The 16,667-nt window shown below is 36.6% G+C and overlaps 2 protein-coding genes across 2 annotated transcripts; one reads left to right on the top strand and one right to left on the bottom strand.

Annotated features, from left to right (window-relative positions):
* The first annotated feature begins 1,721 nt into the window (after positions 1–1,721).
* LOC112011843 (uncharacterized) lies at positions 1,722–3,653 on the top strand. Its single transcript, XM_024044180.1, has one exon. The coding sequence runs from the start codon at positions 1,722–1,724 to the stop codon at positions 3,651–3,653; it is 1,932 nt and encodes a 643-aa protein (XP_023899948.1).
* Positions 3,654–3,757: 104 nt separating this feature from the next.
* LOC112011842 (serine/threonine-protein phosphatase 7 long form homolog) lies at positions 3,758–5,077 on the bottom strand. Its single transcript, XM_024044179.1, has 4 exons — positions 4,988–5,077; positions 4,114–4,880; positions 3,931–4,018; positions 3,758–3,880 (listed from the first exon to the last, which is right to left on the bottom strand). Exons 1-4 carry the CDS (start codon positions 5,075–5,077, stop codon positions 3,758–3,760), a joined length of 1,068 nt encoding a protein of 355 aa, XP_023899947.1.
* Positions 5,078–16,667: the final 11,590 nt, after the last annotated feature.

The following is a 16,667-nucleotide window of genomic DNA, read 5'->3' as shown; positions in this document are numbered from 1 at the left end:
TTTTTCCGAATTATTATACGGTGATTCATTAAACTATACACATATTTTAAATCACATAACCCATTAAATTATTTAAGCAAATCAACTGACTCGTTAATTAGGTTATGTAAAATTAAAGTAGATGTGGATAGTCATTTGAATCACCACTTAGTGAATATTGGGATTTTTCATCCAAATTGGTTTAGAAGTAATTTCCATCCTTCATCAAAATATATATCAATTTATCTTTCAAAGTAATTCCAAACTAAGAGGAAAAAAAAAAAAAAAAAAGCCCCACAAAAACCTGATAAAATCATTAGAATATAAAGGATCTTAATGTATGTAACGTTTTTTTTCTCTTGCTTTTTTAAAGAAGATTAGCGAAATTTGGCAAAATTTGGCAAACAGTACAAATTTCGAAATTTTTAAGCTAGATAGCACGCGTTCAAAGTTATTTTGTTAGTTAGACTGTTTTTGAAAGTCGATTTAGCCAAACTCGACTTCCCACTGAATATAACTCTGACCTGGATTAAAAAAAAGAGGAAAAAAGCCACGTGGAAAAGCCACCTGGAAGTCAAGTTTAGTAAACTCGATTCTTGAAAGTCGAGTTCACTAAACTCGACTTCCAGGTGAGGTAAAAAATATGTCAAAGATTGACTAGAAAGTCGAGTATGGTGTACTCGGCTTCTATAAGTCGAGTACACTGTACTCGACTTCCAGTAAATATCCGCCCCCCAACTAACTCAACTAACTCAGTAAATGTACACGGGAAAAATTTATTTGAATGGAACTCGAGTCTGGTGAACTCGAGTTCCAATAAATTTTACATCTACCCAACTATCTCAGACATAACTCAACTCTCACTTTTCAGTCACTTCTCACAGCTCTCTCCCACGCCTCACAGCTCTCTCCCACGCCAAAACTCTCCCTTTCAGACAAAGCTTTTCTTCTTCTACACAAATCACATTCATCATTCTACAAATTAAAGTTTTTCTTCTTCTTCAATTTGTAGGTAAATATTCAAACCTTTTTAACTTTTTTTTTGTTACTTGGATATATACTCTTACATTTGGTAGATATATATATATATATATATACACATACCACTTTTATATTTTTGATGAGTAATGTGTTGTTATTATCATCATTATTATTATTGTTTTTTTGTATTTGTTATTTGTGCTTTGTAATGGGTTGTTATTTGATATGCAATGGGTTTTTCTTTGTAATGTGTTGTTATGTATAATGTGAATAAATGGATAACATATTATTTATTTGCAAGGTGTTGTAATGTCACTTTTATATTTTTGATGAGTAATGTGTTGTTATTATCATTATTATTATTATTATTATTGTTTTTTTGTATTTGTTATTTGTGCTTTGTAATGAGTTGTTATTTGATATGCGGGTTTTTCTTTGTAATGTGTTGTTATGTATAATGCGAATGAATGGATAACATATTATTTATTTGCAAGGTGTTGTAATGTGTAATGGTTTATTAGTTGTAAGATGCAACTTCAACACTCAATTTTTTAAGGTTAGCAACCATGTAAAAATTTATTTGAGTTTAAAAATTCGAATTTTTGCTTGGAGAGAATAAAATTTCAATTGATTATAATTGTTTGGTGGACTATGTTATCTTTATATTTGCCTTGAGGCAATATTTTGTAGTTCATATCGAATAAAGGTGTTATATTCGTCACTAACTTTTAGTAAACTTATTTGACTTATATAGGTTTGAAATGAGTTCGATTGATTTTTATCTATATTATGGTGGGGAGCCCTGCAGTGATGTGACTTATGGAGTGACATATGAAGGGCCTGGTAAAAAATTAGAGATTATTCAGCTAAAAAAACGGCGGGAGATCAATTTGAAGAAGTTGAAAAAGAAAATTATGAAAGAGCTAGATTTGGACCGTCGGTTGCATGACATAAAAATTATATATCGTGCTCCTCATGCAGTGTTCAATGACCGTATTTTCTTCATGCCTATTGAAATAAAAGGAGACAAGCATGTTCAGATTATGTTTGACAGGATAAACTCAACACCCCAGTTAAAAGCTGCCGAGTTGTATATAAGTGTGGAGTCTCGTATAGAAGTTGCCGGTGAAGATGTGCAACGAACAACTTTAGAGGTTGGTGGCGGAGAAGAATTCCATCCATTACATATGGATAGTTATCCATTACATACAGATAATTGTCTGACTCTTACCCCGTGCACCACAGTTGGGGGTTATACACCACCATGCCAAGAGACACAAACTCCAATGGAGGTTTGCGGATCTAGTTATCAACAAGAATGTGTTCAATCTCTAGGGAGGGAAGACGAAGACGAAGACGAAGACGAAGATGATATTGATCATGGTAGAGATGAGTATGAAGAGATGATTGGGAGAGATGACTTTCACGAGAATACTATAAACTATGAAAATGTTGACAATGTCGTGGATGATCATGATGATAATGCTATGGAGTTTCAAGATGATATAGGCGATGGTATAGGTGTGCAACCTGCAGTCCCTACATATGAAGCTCATGGCCCGTCATTCCATGCAAACACTTGGGATAATATAGTTGATCCTTCAAATGTTGAGATACCACTTTCATCAAGTTGGGTGCGGGGAATGAATTTTAGCAAAGGGTTGATTTTCCCTAATAAAGAGGCTGTGAGACAGGCATTAATAGTTTACTCTATGGACAACAACAAGAATTATATAACTGAGTGGTCCAACCAACAAAGATTGTGTGTGAAGTGCGTGAATGAGTCATGTGCATGGAAAGTCCGAGCATTCTCGCAACGGAAGCTTAACGGTTTATGGGCTGTCACAGTATACGGCGGTCCTCACACTTGTCCATCAGTTGGGGTGAACAAAGATGGCAGAATGATGGATTCCAATTTTCTTGCCAAAGAACTTCATACATATATACTTGCAGATCACACCAGCAAAATAAAGGATCTCCAAAATCTGATGAAGGAAAGGTTTAACCACGATATATCGTACTACAAGATATGGGATGCGAAACAAAAGGCTATTGCAAACATACACGGGAATTGGGAAGAGTCGTATCAAAAGTTGCAGAAGTTGTTGTTGGCATATAAGGATAGCGATCCGGGTACACATGTGTCTTTTCGGTCGATCAACGGGAACATACCGGATACTATTATATTCAAGTATGTGTTCTGGGCTTTCGCTCCTTCCATTGCTGGATTCGCACATTGTAGGCCAGTAATTAGTATTGATGGAACTCATCTTTATGGAAAATATAAAGGAAAGTTGTTGATTGCAATGGCTACCGATGCTAATAATGAGATTTTTCCGCTTGCCTTTGCGGTTGTGGATGATGAGACGGGGGCTAGTTGGGGATGGTTTTTATCTTGCCTACGGACCGCGATACGGGATGTGGTACCCGAATCCGGCATTTGCATAATATCAGATCGACATAGAGGTATAATATCATCCATTGCACAGTGGCCCAATGATTATGTTCCAGTATATCATAGATATTGCATTAGACATGTGGCCAGCAACTTCAACACTCAATTTAATGACAAATTCTTAAAGTCTTTGGCCTTGAAAGCAGGATATGAGCATCAAGATCGCAAACTTGGAAAAATATTGGATTGCCTTAAGGAAGCTGAACTCAAATTCAGTCAGGATCCCAAACTGTCGTAAGACACGATCGGGTAGGTGAAACTCTACAATCCAAAAACATATAAGTGGAACGGTTGACCTCCACACGTTACTTCCCTCGGTGCAAAAATTAGGAGGAAGGTGGCTCAAGTCATTTCCATATGGCTCCCACTTAATCTACAAAAGCCACCAAGTAAAGCAACCACATTCAGAAATTTTGCCAAAAAATGAGTTGCATAACAAGTAGCACAATAGTGGGCAATGAAAAACTTTTTGAAGGACATGGAATGTTATGAACGTATAAATACAAGTATTATACCTGGTCGGGCCGTGTTGTGGCAATTTGATTGCGATATGCGGAAAGCACGTGTGTGGGAGTATTCTTTCTACACATCGCTCCTGCAAACCTACAAGCAAATAACATCATATGGTCATTAGTCGTTTACGTATAAAAATGTGGCATAATACATGATAGCACACTAATTATGCAATATATACTTACTTCATAGCAAAAGGAATTGGTGGTAGTGGTGGACCATGAACACCCTCGGGTTGGGGCACCATCTGTGGGGACATATGTGGGAACCTGACAAATATCCACAATTGGACCAAAATCAATGGTCCGCCAATCTGCTTTGCCTTCTTCTCGCTTGCATTGCACAGCTGTCTATACAACCATGATAAGGCTGCACTACCCCAACTATACTTGCGTGGATTATGAAGGTTCTGCATGAACTCTAACCACATGAGATGGACCCTATCTCCGGACTTGTCAAGAAATACCATATCCCCTAGTAGGGCTAGTATATAGCAGCGAGCATACTGATGAACTTGAATCTCATTGGCATTCGGAGGCAGTGGTTTTCTGATTCTTGCAACAAGTGCGGATACCAGAATCCTTTGACCTTTTAGCACATTTTGATCGCCATTTGGAATTTGAATTCCAAGCATTTCATCACACACAGTTGTCCAAGTTTTTTTACTGGGCCCAACCATTGCCTCACCCTCGATAGGCAACCCCATGATAACTTCCATGTCTTGCAATGTGATCGTCATCTCACCGTGTGGTAGGTGGAATGTATGGGTCTCTGGGCGCCACCGCTCTACAAATGCAGTGATCAATGCATGGTCAAGCTGAATGGATGGGACCAAGTACAAACCCTCTAGACCAAGCAACCTCACAATGGTAAGGACACGATCATCTACCATAGGAACTCGAAGTCTCAACTCTTCATGGCGAGTTCGACAATCCAGTGTGCCAGGAGGATCCTGCAAATATTATAACAATAGATAAAAATTTTATACAAATATTTAGTATTAATGGCTAATTAGAGTTGTGACATGAATTCATAGTACAAGAAAACTCGTGCACTTACCCCTCCCCCAGGGTTCCACAGTAACTCAGATCGATGTTTAACTTGTTCCGTCAATACAGTACGATCAATGGGTCCAGGATCTATCGTCATGCTGCAAAAAGCGAGTATCAAATATAAACAATTAATTACTATAATAGGGATCTAAGTAGCAATAAGCGGGTTTCCTCATGTGAAATGTATTTGTTTAGACTTTTGCTTTATTCTAGATAAAGTAGTTTTTGCTTAATCAACGCAACATAAGAATCAATTGATACCAATGAAGGAAGTAGCATATATAAGTATATACTTCCCACTCCAACAAAGTCATTGTATAGTACAAAAATAAATTTCCAACGATCCTTGGACCAAATGGCATTATAAAGTCATTGCAATTCTAGCATTATAAAGTCATTGAATAGATAGTTTTAACATTTATGCAATTCTAGCATTAAGAAAATAAAATAAACAAAATGGTCATTGCAAATATTGAAGGGTAAACCTTCTTACATTAAAAAAAAATGGCGAATTTAAATGGAGGGAAGCACAAAACAAATCTAGTTATCATCTGTACAGACTGAATTTCTATCTCTGTTTGACAAGTTCCTAGAAAGATTGAAGCTTGTTATGAAATTTTTTTTACACCATCAATAGGTATCCGTCCAAATTCATGTCAAACCACCTTATCTAATTAAAGGCAGCTCTACATAGTTAGACCCAATGCATGCTCTGGCTTGTGAGTCATGGTCAAGAGCTACAGGCAATCCTAAAACTTGAGGTCTCTCATATGAAACCAAACCCCCTTATCTCTCACACTCACACGCACAATGAACTCAAAAACAAGATGTTATGGACGATAGTAATAGCACAGTAAACAAAAACACAAAAACAAATAAAAACTAAACCCAAATCAAATTAAACCCAAATCTCCAAATCACTAAACCTAAAAAGCAAATCCAAACCCATTTCAGCCAATAAATAAAGAGAAAGAAATCGCATGAGAAAGAGAGAGAGAACAAACCTGCTGGACGGACAAAAGGGCGTAGGAAAAGAGACACCGGAGAGAGAGAGAAGAACGGCGTTGGGTTGAGAGAGGCACCGGAGAGAGAGAGAAGAACGGCGGCGTTGGGTTAGAGAGGCACCGGAGAGAGAGAGAGAAGAACGGCGGCGTTGGGTTGAGAGAGACACCGGAGAGAGAGAGAGGACTGAAGGCAATGAGTACTCGGACTGCTCTTTTACCTCGATCCAAATTTTTTTTACCCCTGTTTGAAGTCGAGTTCAGCAAACTTGACTTTCAATGAAGTCGGGTTTGCTATACTCGACTTCCTTGAGTTCCACCTGGCTTTTTCCCTCTTTTTTTTAATCCAGGTCAGAGTTCTATTTAGTGGGAAGTCGATTTTGGCAAAATCGACTTTCAAAAACAGTCTAACTAACAAAATAACTTTGAACGCGTGCTATCCAGCTTAAAATTTTCGAAATTTGTACTGTTTGCCAAATTTTGCCCTAGGTTTGGTGTTCTTTTGCATTTATGTGTTTTGTGTTTTACCTAAGTATGCCCACATGGAAGCTCCATCAGAAGATTTAGAATTAGAAGACGTCCTGGAAGATGGTGTTCGAGACTTGACTGAAACGGAAGACCTCTTGGAAGATGGTGTTCGAGACTTGACTGAATCCCTTCCTAGTAGGAGGAATTCCTCTTCCTTCCAATGGAGAAAGGTGCTCACAGTGATCTCTGTTGCTCGTCACCTATATCCCCCCTTAAAAAAGGGACAACAACACTCTCGGCTTAAAAGCGAATGAAGTGGTTGGTTTGCAATCACCCACAGATGGAATTTGTTCAAGCATCCTATGCTATTGAATATTGTATTTGCAATGCCTCAATGCAAATTGGATCTGCATTTCCTAGAAATATTGTTTGCAAAAATTTGCATGTTGAATTTTAACCATTCATTAGAATTGAAGCTATGGTTTGGTTTCAACTTTCAATGGCTTTTGCAAAGTCTAGACAATTCATTAAATTATATTATTTATCTGGTATTTTTAAAATGAATGACAAATTTTATTCGACACAGCACAAACTATGACAGTTAATAAAAATCAAGTAGCCAGGTTACATTCAACTCTGGCTTCAGATTACACACAAATAGCTCCCATCTAAACCAAAATAGCAACCAAGTTAAAGTTTTAGACTACCATAGAAACACAGAACAAGACCAAAACCAAACAAAAATTAAAGGAATTGAATTGACAGTTGTTTTTATGGTTTAAGTAATTGAATTAACAACTAGACTAAAAGACAGAATTTGGGCTATGCCAACAAGCAATGAGCCCTCTAATTTGGTCTGTATGCTTCACATTCCTTACATCACTAACAATCACTGTAAAATGCAAATACTGAATCTTCATTTGAACTTTTGATTGTGCCATCTAGTATTCCTCTCGAACCAAGTTAATAGAGATCAACCTATCTTTAAATGCAAAAATTCTGTGCTGTTTCAACCTTTGTTGCTTCTCCAATTGACAAATTGATTTTCTTTTTCTTTTTCCATTTTCAAATTTAATTTGCCGTGGCAGCTTCAATCAATTAATTTTTTTTTTTTCTATTAAAGCATAGTTACTGTTGGGAAATTTAGACCCCGGTTGATAGAATTAACAAGTTTTAAAACCCAAGTTGTTAATTAGATTATTATGAACAAACCTTGTTAAAACAAATGAACATCAATATCATGTCAATAATGATTGCAGTGGAAAAGTAAATAAGACAAGATATGATGACCTAAGAAACCAATGAAACCAACCAGTTTCACAGTAAAAAACCTGGGGGGAAACCTTCCCGAAAAGCAATCCACTATAGAAAAGAGAAGTTTCAGATCTAGTACAAAACCTTTGTCCCTAGACTCTACAATCCCCGTAGATGAACTTACAGCAGAAACCTTCTACCGCTTTACAACCTCTGAACTCTTTAATATATGAACGCCACCCTTTTGTTGTTGCACGAATCCCAGTACGTGACTAACTCCTTTGCACGAATCTCAAAACGTGACTCACTTACCAACTTAAGGAAGAAGAATGTTGGCTGCAAAGTTCTTCACTTCATCAACAATGAAGATCAAGAAGCACTTGGTTACAAACCCTAAGGCGCAAAAACGCAGTAGCTTCTTTCAGAGAGAATAAGGCATCAATCACTTTTTGCATATGTTCTCCTTTTCTCTCATTCTCTTATGTGACGGCCTTTAAAATAAGCCTTATATAAGTCTAGGGTTGTGAGAAAAGAAACCCTACTCAAATTCATAAGCCTGGCCCAAAAATCAAAAAGCTGAAAATTCTGATTCCCGTAACCTCGATCGATCTAGAGGTGTCGAGAGGTGTCGAGGTTTAATGAATCTCAACAGATAGCAGCTATCGAGGAGGTGTCGAGGAGACAGAAAATTTCTCGATCGATCGACCAGCTATCGAGAAGCTATCGAGATTGCGATAAGAATCAGCTGAAGAGCTCGACAGATAGCCAGGTGTCGAGGTAGCTATCGAGAGGTGTCGAGCTTTATAAATTTTGCACTTCAACTTGCTTTCTCTTGGACAGACTTGATGACTTCAACACTTGACCTTGAAACATTGTTTCTTGAAGTATTAAAAACACCTAGAACTACCCAATTACAAGCAAAGTGCGTTTTGTCAAAGGATTAGCCAATTTACATAAATAAGTGACATATGTTCTTAATTAAGTTAAAACATATATGTCCTAACAGTTACAACTGACAAGAAGAATGGTGGAAGCATAAATTTCAATGGGTGTGCAGAAAACCCACCGACCTGCCAAACCTGACCCGACCCAACCCGACCCGCCGGTTGGGTCGGTTTTTAGGGCTTGATGGGTTGGGTTGGGTTATAAAAATTATTTTTATAGCAGGTCGGGTTGGGTTTGGGTCATAAAATTGCAAACACGCCAAACCACCTGACCCACCCATATTTAATATATATTTAAAATATATTATATATTTAATAATTTTTTAGAAAAACCAGCTATAGAGCAATACTTCCTTAGTTCCTCCTACTAATACTAATTTAATATATATATATATATATATATAATATTATATAATTAATAAATCTTTTAAAATAACCAGCTCTTTCTATCCTATATAAAAGCCAATTACTTCATACAAACCCTAGTAAATTACTATTGTTGTTTAGTCATTAGTTGTTTGCCTTTAAAGAGTTACATTGATACTAATCGTTGGTTTTTTTAATATGTAATATTTATATTTTTTTTTTCTACTTAATTTAATAATAATAATAAAAAAATTTGTCAACCCATGAGTTCAACCCGACCCATGTGGGTTAGGTTGGGTTGGGTCAAATTTTTTTTGACCCACCATGGTAGGTTGGGTCAAAAAATCCTCTCAACCCGACCCAACCCGATCCATGCACACCCCTAAATTTCATATTATAGAGATGGTGTTAAAAGACAATATTGGAAATTTCTTCTGTATGCATTGCCCAAGGCAAGCCATAAACTCTCACAAAGATGATATTAGAAAAGGCCTAACAGGGAGTATTGTCAATGATGCTAGATCAAACAAGAAATGGTACTGCACAAGGCTTTCATGGAGAGAAAATGATTCACACACGAGAGAAAGATTATTGGGTATATGCTTGTGAGTAAAATCCAACATTAAATAAGAATCACAAGAATAAGTGAATAGTTACATGCATTTGTAAAACATATTAGCAATTACTAATTAGTATTGATTAACAACCATGAGGTCGTTTTGTCCCTTTATAACCTTTTGTTGCATTACAATGGGAAAAGTCTTTGTTAACATCATGGCTGACCAGAAAACATAGATACACTTCAATATATATATATACACTTTGAAAACCACTTCCAACATGTTTTAAGCTAACAAACTTAGTATAAGTGGAAGATATAAGCTCTTCAAAAAAATTAAAAAAAAAATGGTGGAAGATATAAACCGTATAAATTTTTTTGGATAAGTATGTAATTTCTCCCATAGTTTGTGGTGTTTCAAAATTAAATTTTACAGTTTGAAAATTTTTAATTAAAACTTTCAAGTAAATTGCACATGAGAAAATTGTAACTTACCCTTCACATGGACAACCTATGTTACTTATTACCAAAAAAAAAAGTGCACATAATAATCCGATTCTCATTAGTCATTAAACAGTAGGAACAATTTTTTTTTTTCTGACATTTTATTTTACTTATTAAAAAAACTTTTTTTTTTTTTTGCGTGAACATACTGTACATGATTCACTTTTTTTTTTTTTTTAAATTTTATGTCTTTATAGGTTAAAATTAAAAATTTGAAGCCACCCCTAAACTACATAGAAAATTGCGGTTTACCCAATCAACACGAGTACAATCACATTTTTGCTTACTTACGATGGGCTGGGCCTCACCAGTTCTCAGCCTCTAATGGATTTAACCATTTGTGTGCTTAGTTGGGCCTTGCGAACCATTCTTATAAAAAAGCATTAACATGTCCAGCATTTTCCAATTCACCCAAAACTCAGTTCTTCCGTGGCAGCTGACTTGGCTTTTGTTACAGAATAAATGGCGTGAAAATTTTCTTAACAAGTTTCAAATAGTTTTCATTTGCAACCACCAAATACTTAACTTTTTTTTACCTATTACTTACAATAAGTGAAATTTTGTGTATTTAGTATATTCTAATTAGCTCAATTGGTAAAGTTTTTTATTTGTGGTTTTCAAAACCCATTTACAACATGTATAGATACAAGCATGGTGCCCAAGGAATGAGCTCCGATCAAGAAGTTATATTGTTTATAATAGGAGTGAGTGACCTTTACTGGTTTTGTACTTTCAACTCAATTTTTCATTTTTATTACATCTTAATGTGAGTGAGTTCATGTTGCTTGCTTCTTGTTTCAAGGAAGGAATTTAATTTGAGGGTGCATGCTTTAATTTAGCAAAGCAATAGTGTGATCTCAAGTTGAATTGGCCCCAAAGGAAGCATAAAGAGGAAGACAAAATTAGAACAACATATATAATAATAAAAGCCAAAGAAATAAAATTATAAAGAATCTTATTTAGAACTAGTAATATGATAATACAAAGTTTTAGGGAAAATTGAAATTAGTCAGCCATCGGAGATAATTACTAAATTCACAGTTATGCCAAACAAGAAGATTACATTCAAGTATTATAAAACGTGAGAACACCAGTCTTTATGGCCCAAATTCCAATGGTACTTCTTTATAAAAGGAAAAGTTTCTGATTCAACACATGGGAAGGGAGGGAATTGAGGATGAGAAGTTTCCACTGTAGAAACTCAAATATTTTAGAGAACAGCCATGATAAAGTCATCTCATTTGAATCAAATATTGGAATAATGCTTTTAAGATCTGATGCTCGGTTCATTGGGCTATTCATTCCTTTTCAATGACTTGGAAGATTGATGTAACTTGTTCAAAAGGAATCACCTCTTTAATTAATGTTGAGTAAGAACTAAGAATAGATGTCACCTTCAAAACTCAATTCGTGTGGTGGGCATGGGTTATAAATCAGGTATGATGCAGTTCTAGTTTTCTCCAGCAGCAGAGGCAAATCCACGGTATATTTATTTTCTTGATCCAATTGATAATTGAATTTGTCTATGTGTGTGTTTGTTCACTTGTGTACATATTAAAGGTATCTAGTTAGACCTTAAAGATGGGTGTGGATCAATTACATATGCATGCTATATATCATAAAGCAAACGTGACTGTTTTCACTGTATATGCATGTGACGCAATGCATGTGGATATGGTGTATACTGTATAGCACCACTGCATTACTAGCTAATTATTAACCTCCTGTCCTGCAGTTAACATGGCACAGACAATATATTTGTGCTCATGAAGAGAAGAGATCCAACACCTACAGAGTCTAGTAGAATGGTTAAGTTCCATCATTTTCTTTTTCCTTTTTCTTGTTTTATCTTTGTTATGTACGAAAAGAAGCTAAAACCTACTCTTGACTTTCCTCCCATCCCCCCAAAGTCCAGACAACTGAACAAAGAAGTCATAAAATGCAATCTCAAACAGTTAACGTGTTAGTGATTCCAGTGAAGCAAACAACATATATCATCAATATCATAGGCATCATTGATATAGAAAAAATCACCAAGAAATTATTGGATTTTCGAACTAGAGGTCACCATAATCATAGCGGGTATGACCAAGTCAGTCACTAAAAAGGAAAAGGAGGGTCCTAAGGCCCAAAAGCTTGACAGTATGGTAAGCGTGACAGTTGCATTTTCTGTTGTCCAAGGGATGAGGCCACAACGTCAACGTGCAATGCATCGCCTGTGTCCCTCATTATATACCTCTTTTAAAACCCCTAGACTAACATTTGACATAGATTGGTCAAGGAGGTATTGGTGGTCAAACTTAAATAATGCTCCAAATAAAAAGAGAAGGCAGAAATTAGGATTGGTAAACGTGGACAGACACGGCCAATGTAACAAAACTTAAACCAATCTATTTCTTTCGGGGTAAAACATTAACTCAAACCATATTACATATATAACAAATGATAGGTTGATCTAGATTGTATATATGATTCCCTTTACGAGATGTCATGTTCATGGCTATGCGGCCTTCATCTCATTATTGTAACTATGCTAAATATTAAAATGTAACTCTGAAAAAGAAAAATATTTTTATGAATCAAAAGACTTTCTTTTCAAACACATGTCTAGGAAATCTATTTCGAGGAATTTTTTTATTATTATTTTCAATTCACTCAAGAGGACTAATGAGCTTCAGTACTCCAAAAATATATTAAAAGCTATGAGCGCTATATATATTTCTCATGCAAAATCCTAAAAAAATGAAACGGAAAATAAAGAGCTCTCTTTTGTGAGTGATTGTGTATATAATGAATTAAAACTCCTCTCCTACGAAGACAGGGGCATAAAGATCTTGCCGTACTAAATATATTCTTGTGTGTTTTGAGAGCGCATTTGTTGTTTTATTTGTCTTTAATGTTATGTGGTTATGACTCTTTTGTTACTTACTGCACAACAAATTGGAATTTTATTGACTTCTTATCCTAGATGATCCAACTTCTGAAAAATCATAGTAATTAAAATTATTGGGGTCAAATATCTCATTCAATGACCAACTAGGTTCGGTTGCCAAGTGAGTTTCACCCGAGAAGGTAGCTAGCTCTAGTTTCTGTGGATCCAGCTTCAACTTCCATTGTCATTGCTGTCCTGCTCTCATTTTCGGCAAGGAAATTGAAAGAAGTTTCTGGCATTGGCAAGCCTGAATTTCTGCTATTGAAGCCTGTGTTGTTGTTGTTGTTGTTGTTGTTGTCAATTGAAGAGTGCAGAGCGACTTGGATGCCAGAATTCAGAAACCGTTGGTGTGATGATGCATGGAGGCTTTGGGAAAAATTTTATATAACTGTGAATAAATTTCAGCAAGCGCAATAGAAGTGGAAGTACAATTACACAATAGCACAAAGATTTACGTGGAAACTCTTTTTTCTTGAAATGAAAAATTATGGGACAAACTTCGAATAATTTTACTATATTAAATAGAGATTACAACACTTAGAGATACAACTTGAGTAAAAAAAAAAAACTCTTTTTCTTTTCACTCACTGCTCTCTTCCTCACTGTATATTTTCTCTTACTCTCTATTTTTTTCTTCTCTTTTGCTTGCTCTCACTCACGCAGCTCTTAAAGACTGCACCTAGTCCTCACACTCTGAGACTTCACTTCTTCTTCCCCATCTTCACTGGCCGAATAGCCTCTCTATTTATTTCTTTATCTTTTTCTTCTTTTCTTCCTTCCATTCTTCACATCAAGTCACAATAAATGTGTTAGAAATACTGAATGATTGTATAGTATTTCATAATGAAGGAATATACATGCGATGCCTTTATATATGAGGCATATGTGTGTAGTACAAGTAAGCATATATGTGCGGTACAAGTAAAGTGTAGTACAAGTACAAGTATGCTATACAAGAAAAGTAGTTGGGCCTAAAGCCCATAACATAATATACATTAACAGCCTCCCTCAAACTCAAGGTGGATGTGAGACCAGTTTGAGGTTGTCAACCAAATCACGAGTGCATCCTTTAGGAAGTGCCTTGGTGAAGATATCTGCAAGTTGATCTTTGGAGGAGACGGAGAAAAGCTTGAGAGTACCATAGACAAGATGAGAACGGATAAAATGACAATCAATCTCGATGTGTTTAGTCTGTTCATGGAAGACATCATTGTGAGCAATATGAATGGCACTCTGGTTGTCACAATAAAGGGGAGTAGTAGAAGATGTGGACACACCCAAATCCTTAAGAAGCCATCGTAGCCAAAGGAGCTCAGATGTGGTGTCAGCAAGAGCACGATATTCTGCTTCAGTACTGGAGCGGGCCACGAAAGTTTGTTTCTTACTTCGCCAAGAAATCAAAGAAGAACCAAGGAGAAAGCAATAACCTGTAGTGGACCTGCGATCAGTGGGATCTCTTGCCCAATCAGCATTAGAGAATGCACAGAGTACAAGAGGAGACTGAGCTAAGTAGAAAAGGCCGTGGAAGAGAGTGTCTTTCAAGTATCGTAGAATGCGCAGAATAGCAGCATAGTGAGTCTATCGTGGAGCAGACAGATACTGGCTCACCTGATGAACAGCATAAGAAATGTCTGGACGAGTAACTGTGAGATAAATTAGGCTGCCAACCAATCGTCTGTAAAGAGAGGGATTAGACAATGGTTTCCCCCCTGAGGGTGTCAGATACGCATTAAGTTCAACTGGAGTGTCAACAGTTTTGCTGTCAGTGAGTCCAGCTCGAGATAAAAGGTCAGATGCATACTTGGCTTGAATAATATAAAGACCATCTGTGGAACGAGTGATCTCAAGACCTAAGAAATAGCTGAGATGTCCAAGGTCTTTCATCTCAAACTGCTGACTAAGAAAATCCTTGAGTTCTTGAATGCCACTGAGGTCATCACCAGTTCTGATCATATCATCCACATATAAGAGAAGCAAAATGGTGCCTTTATCATTGCGACGAAGAAATAAGACAGAATTATAAGGACTGACAATGTAACCCAAGCGAAAAATGGTGGAGCTGAACTTGGCAAACCAAGCTTATGGAGCTCGTTTAAGGCCATAAAGTGCACGTCGAAGGTAACAAACCTTGTTTGTTTCAACAGAAAGACCAGGAAGAGGTTGCATATAGACTTCTTCATGCAGATCCCTATTAAGGAAGGCATTTTTAATATCCATCTGAAAAAGATCCTATTTACTAGTAGCGACAACAGCTAAGAGGGCATGAATAGAGGAGATATGGGCAACTGGAGCAAAAGTCTCTTCATAATCAATCCCATACTCCTGTGTAAAACCTTTTGTAATAAAACGAGCCTTGTAGCGCTCGATGGACCCATCAGAGCGAGTCTTGATCTTATAGATCCACTTACAACCAACCATAGACTGACTAAGGGGGAGAGTAACCAGATCCCAAGTATGGTTTTTGGTTAATGCATCAATTTCCTCTTTCATTGCAATCTGCCATAAAGGGTCAGTAGAGGCTTCATGATAGGTTTGAGGCTCATGGAGTGTAGCAAAGGCAGTGTAACAATGATAGTCAAGTAAATGTGTAGGAATGGATCTTACCTGGGTTGAGTGGCGAGGTGGAATGTCTTGTGGAGGATCTTCAGGCGGAGCAGGAGCAGGAGACCTAGGCTCAAGGTGGGGTAACTCGTCATCAACCTGTTCATCTACAACATGTCTAGGAGAATCATCAAAAATATCTGGAGATTGAATAGAGAAGTCTAAAGGAGGATCAAGAGTATCTGTAGAAGGAACAAGAGACTCATCTGGAAATATTTCTAAAACAGAAGAGTTACTTAGGGAAGAACGAAAGTGAGAGAGTTTAACAAATAAGCGGTGTTCCCAAAAGACAACATTACGGGAAACACAAAGACGATGAGAGACAAGATCATAACATCGATACCCTTTTTGAGTTTCACCATAACGAAGGAAACAACAAAGTCTAGATCGAGGCTCAAGTTTGTTGTGCTCATGAGGCTGAAGAAGAACGAAATAAGCAGATTCGAAGGAGCGAAGGTAATGATAGTCAGGGGGTGACCCAAAAAGGCGCTTATACGGAGTCTGATTATGGATGACAGTGTTTGGAATGCGATTAATGGCATGAACAGTATGAAGAGCGGCTTCACCCCAAAATGGGGTAGGAAATTTGGCAGAAAGAAGAAGAGCACGGACAGTGTCAAGAATATGATGAAGTTTTTTTTCGGCTTGACCATTTTGTTGAGAGGTGCCTGGATAGGTTAGATGATGTACAGTGCCATAGGAATGTAACAGAGCTTGAAAAGCATATTGAGTATATTCAAGAGCATTATTAGAACAAAAATTTTTGATATGTTTGGAGAATTGTGTTTCAACCATTTTTGCAAAGTTACTGTATATTGGTAATATTTCAGAACGAGATTTCATTGGAAAGATCCAACTATATCGAGAATAATCATCAATAAAAATAACAAAATAACAAGATCCACCAATACTAGTAACATGAGAAGGTCTCCAAACATCAGAATGAATTAACTAAAAAATACTATTAGAAATAGATTCACTATTATTGAAAGGTAAAGCTGGCTGTTTTCCTAACTGGCATGAAGTACAATAAAAATTGTCTTTGGACATAGAACCCA

Source organism: Quercus suber, unplaced genomic scaffold (genome assembly GCF_002906115.3).
Source record: "Quercus suber isolate HL8 unplaced genomic scaffold, Cork oak 2.0 scaffold_393, whole genome shotgun sequence".
Lineage (NCBI taxonomy): Eukaryota > Viridiplantae > Streptophyta > Magnoliopsida > Fagales > Fagaceae > Quercus > Quercus suber.
The sequence above is the reverse complement of the archived record's forward strand: the minus strand, read 5'-3'. Positions and strand labels throughout refer to the sequence as shown.

Coding starts and splice junctions, on each gene's coding strand:
- LOC112011843 (XM_024044180.1), top strand. CDS start 1,722: ATGAGTTCGATTGATTTTTATCTATATTATGGTGGGGAGCCCTGCAGT.
- LOC112011842 (XM_024044179.1), bottom strand. CDS start 5,077: ATGACGATAGATCCTGGACCCATTGATCGTACTGTATTGACGGAACAA. Junction 4,881..4,987: donor TGTGGAACCCTGGGGGAGGG/GTAAGTGCACGA, acceptor TAATATTTGCAG/GATCCTCCTGGCACACTGGA. Junction 4,019..4,113: donor CCAATTCCTTTTGCTATGAA/GTAAGTATATAT, acceptor ATTTGCTTGTAG/GTTTGCAGGAGCGATGTGTA.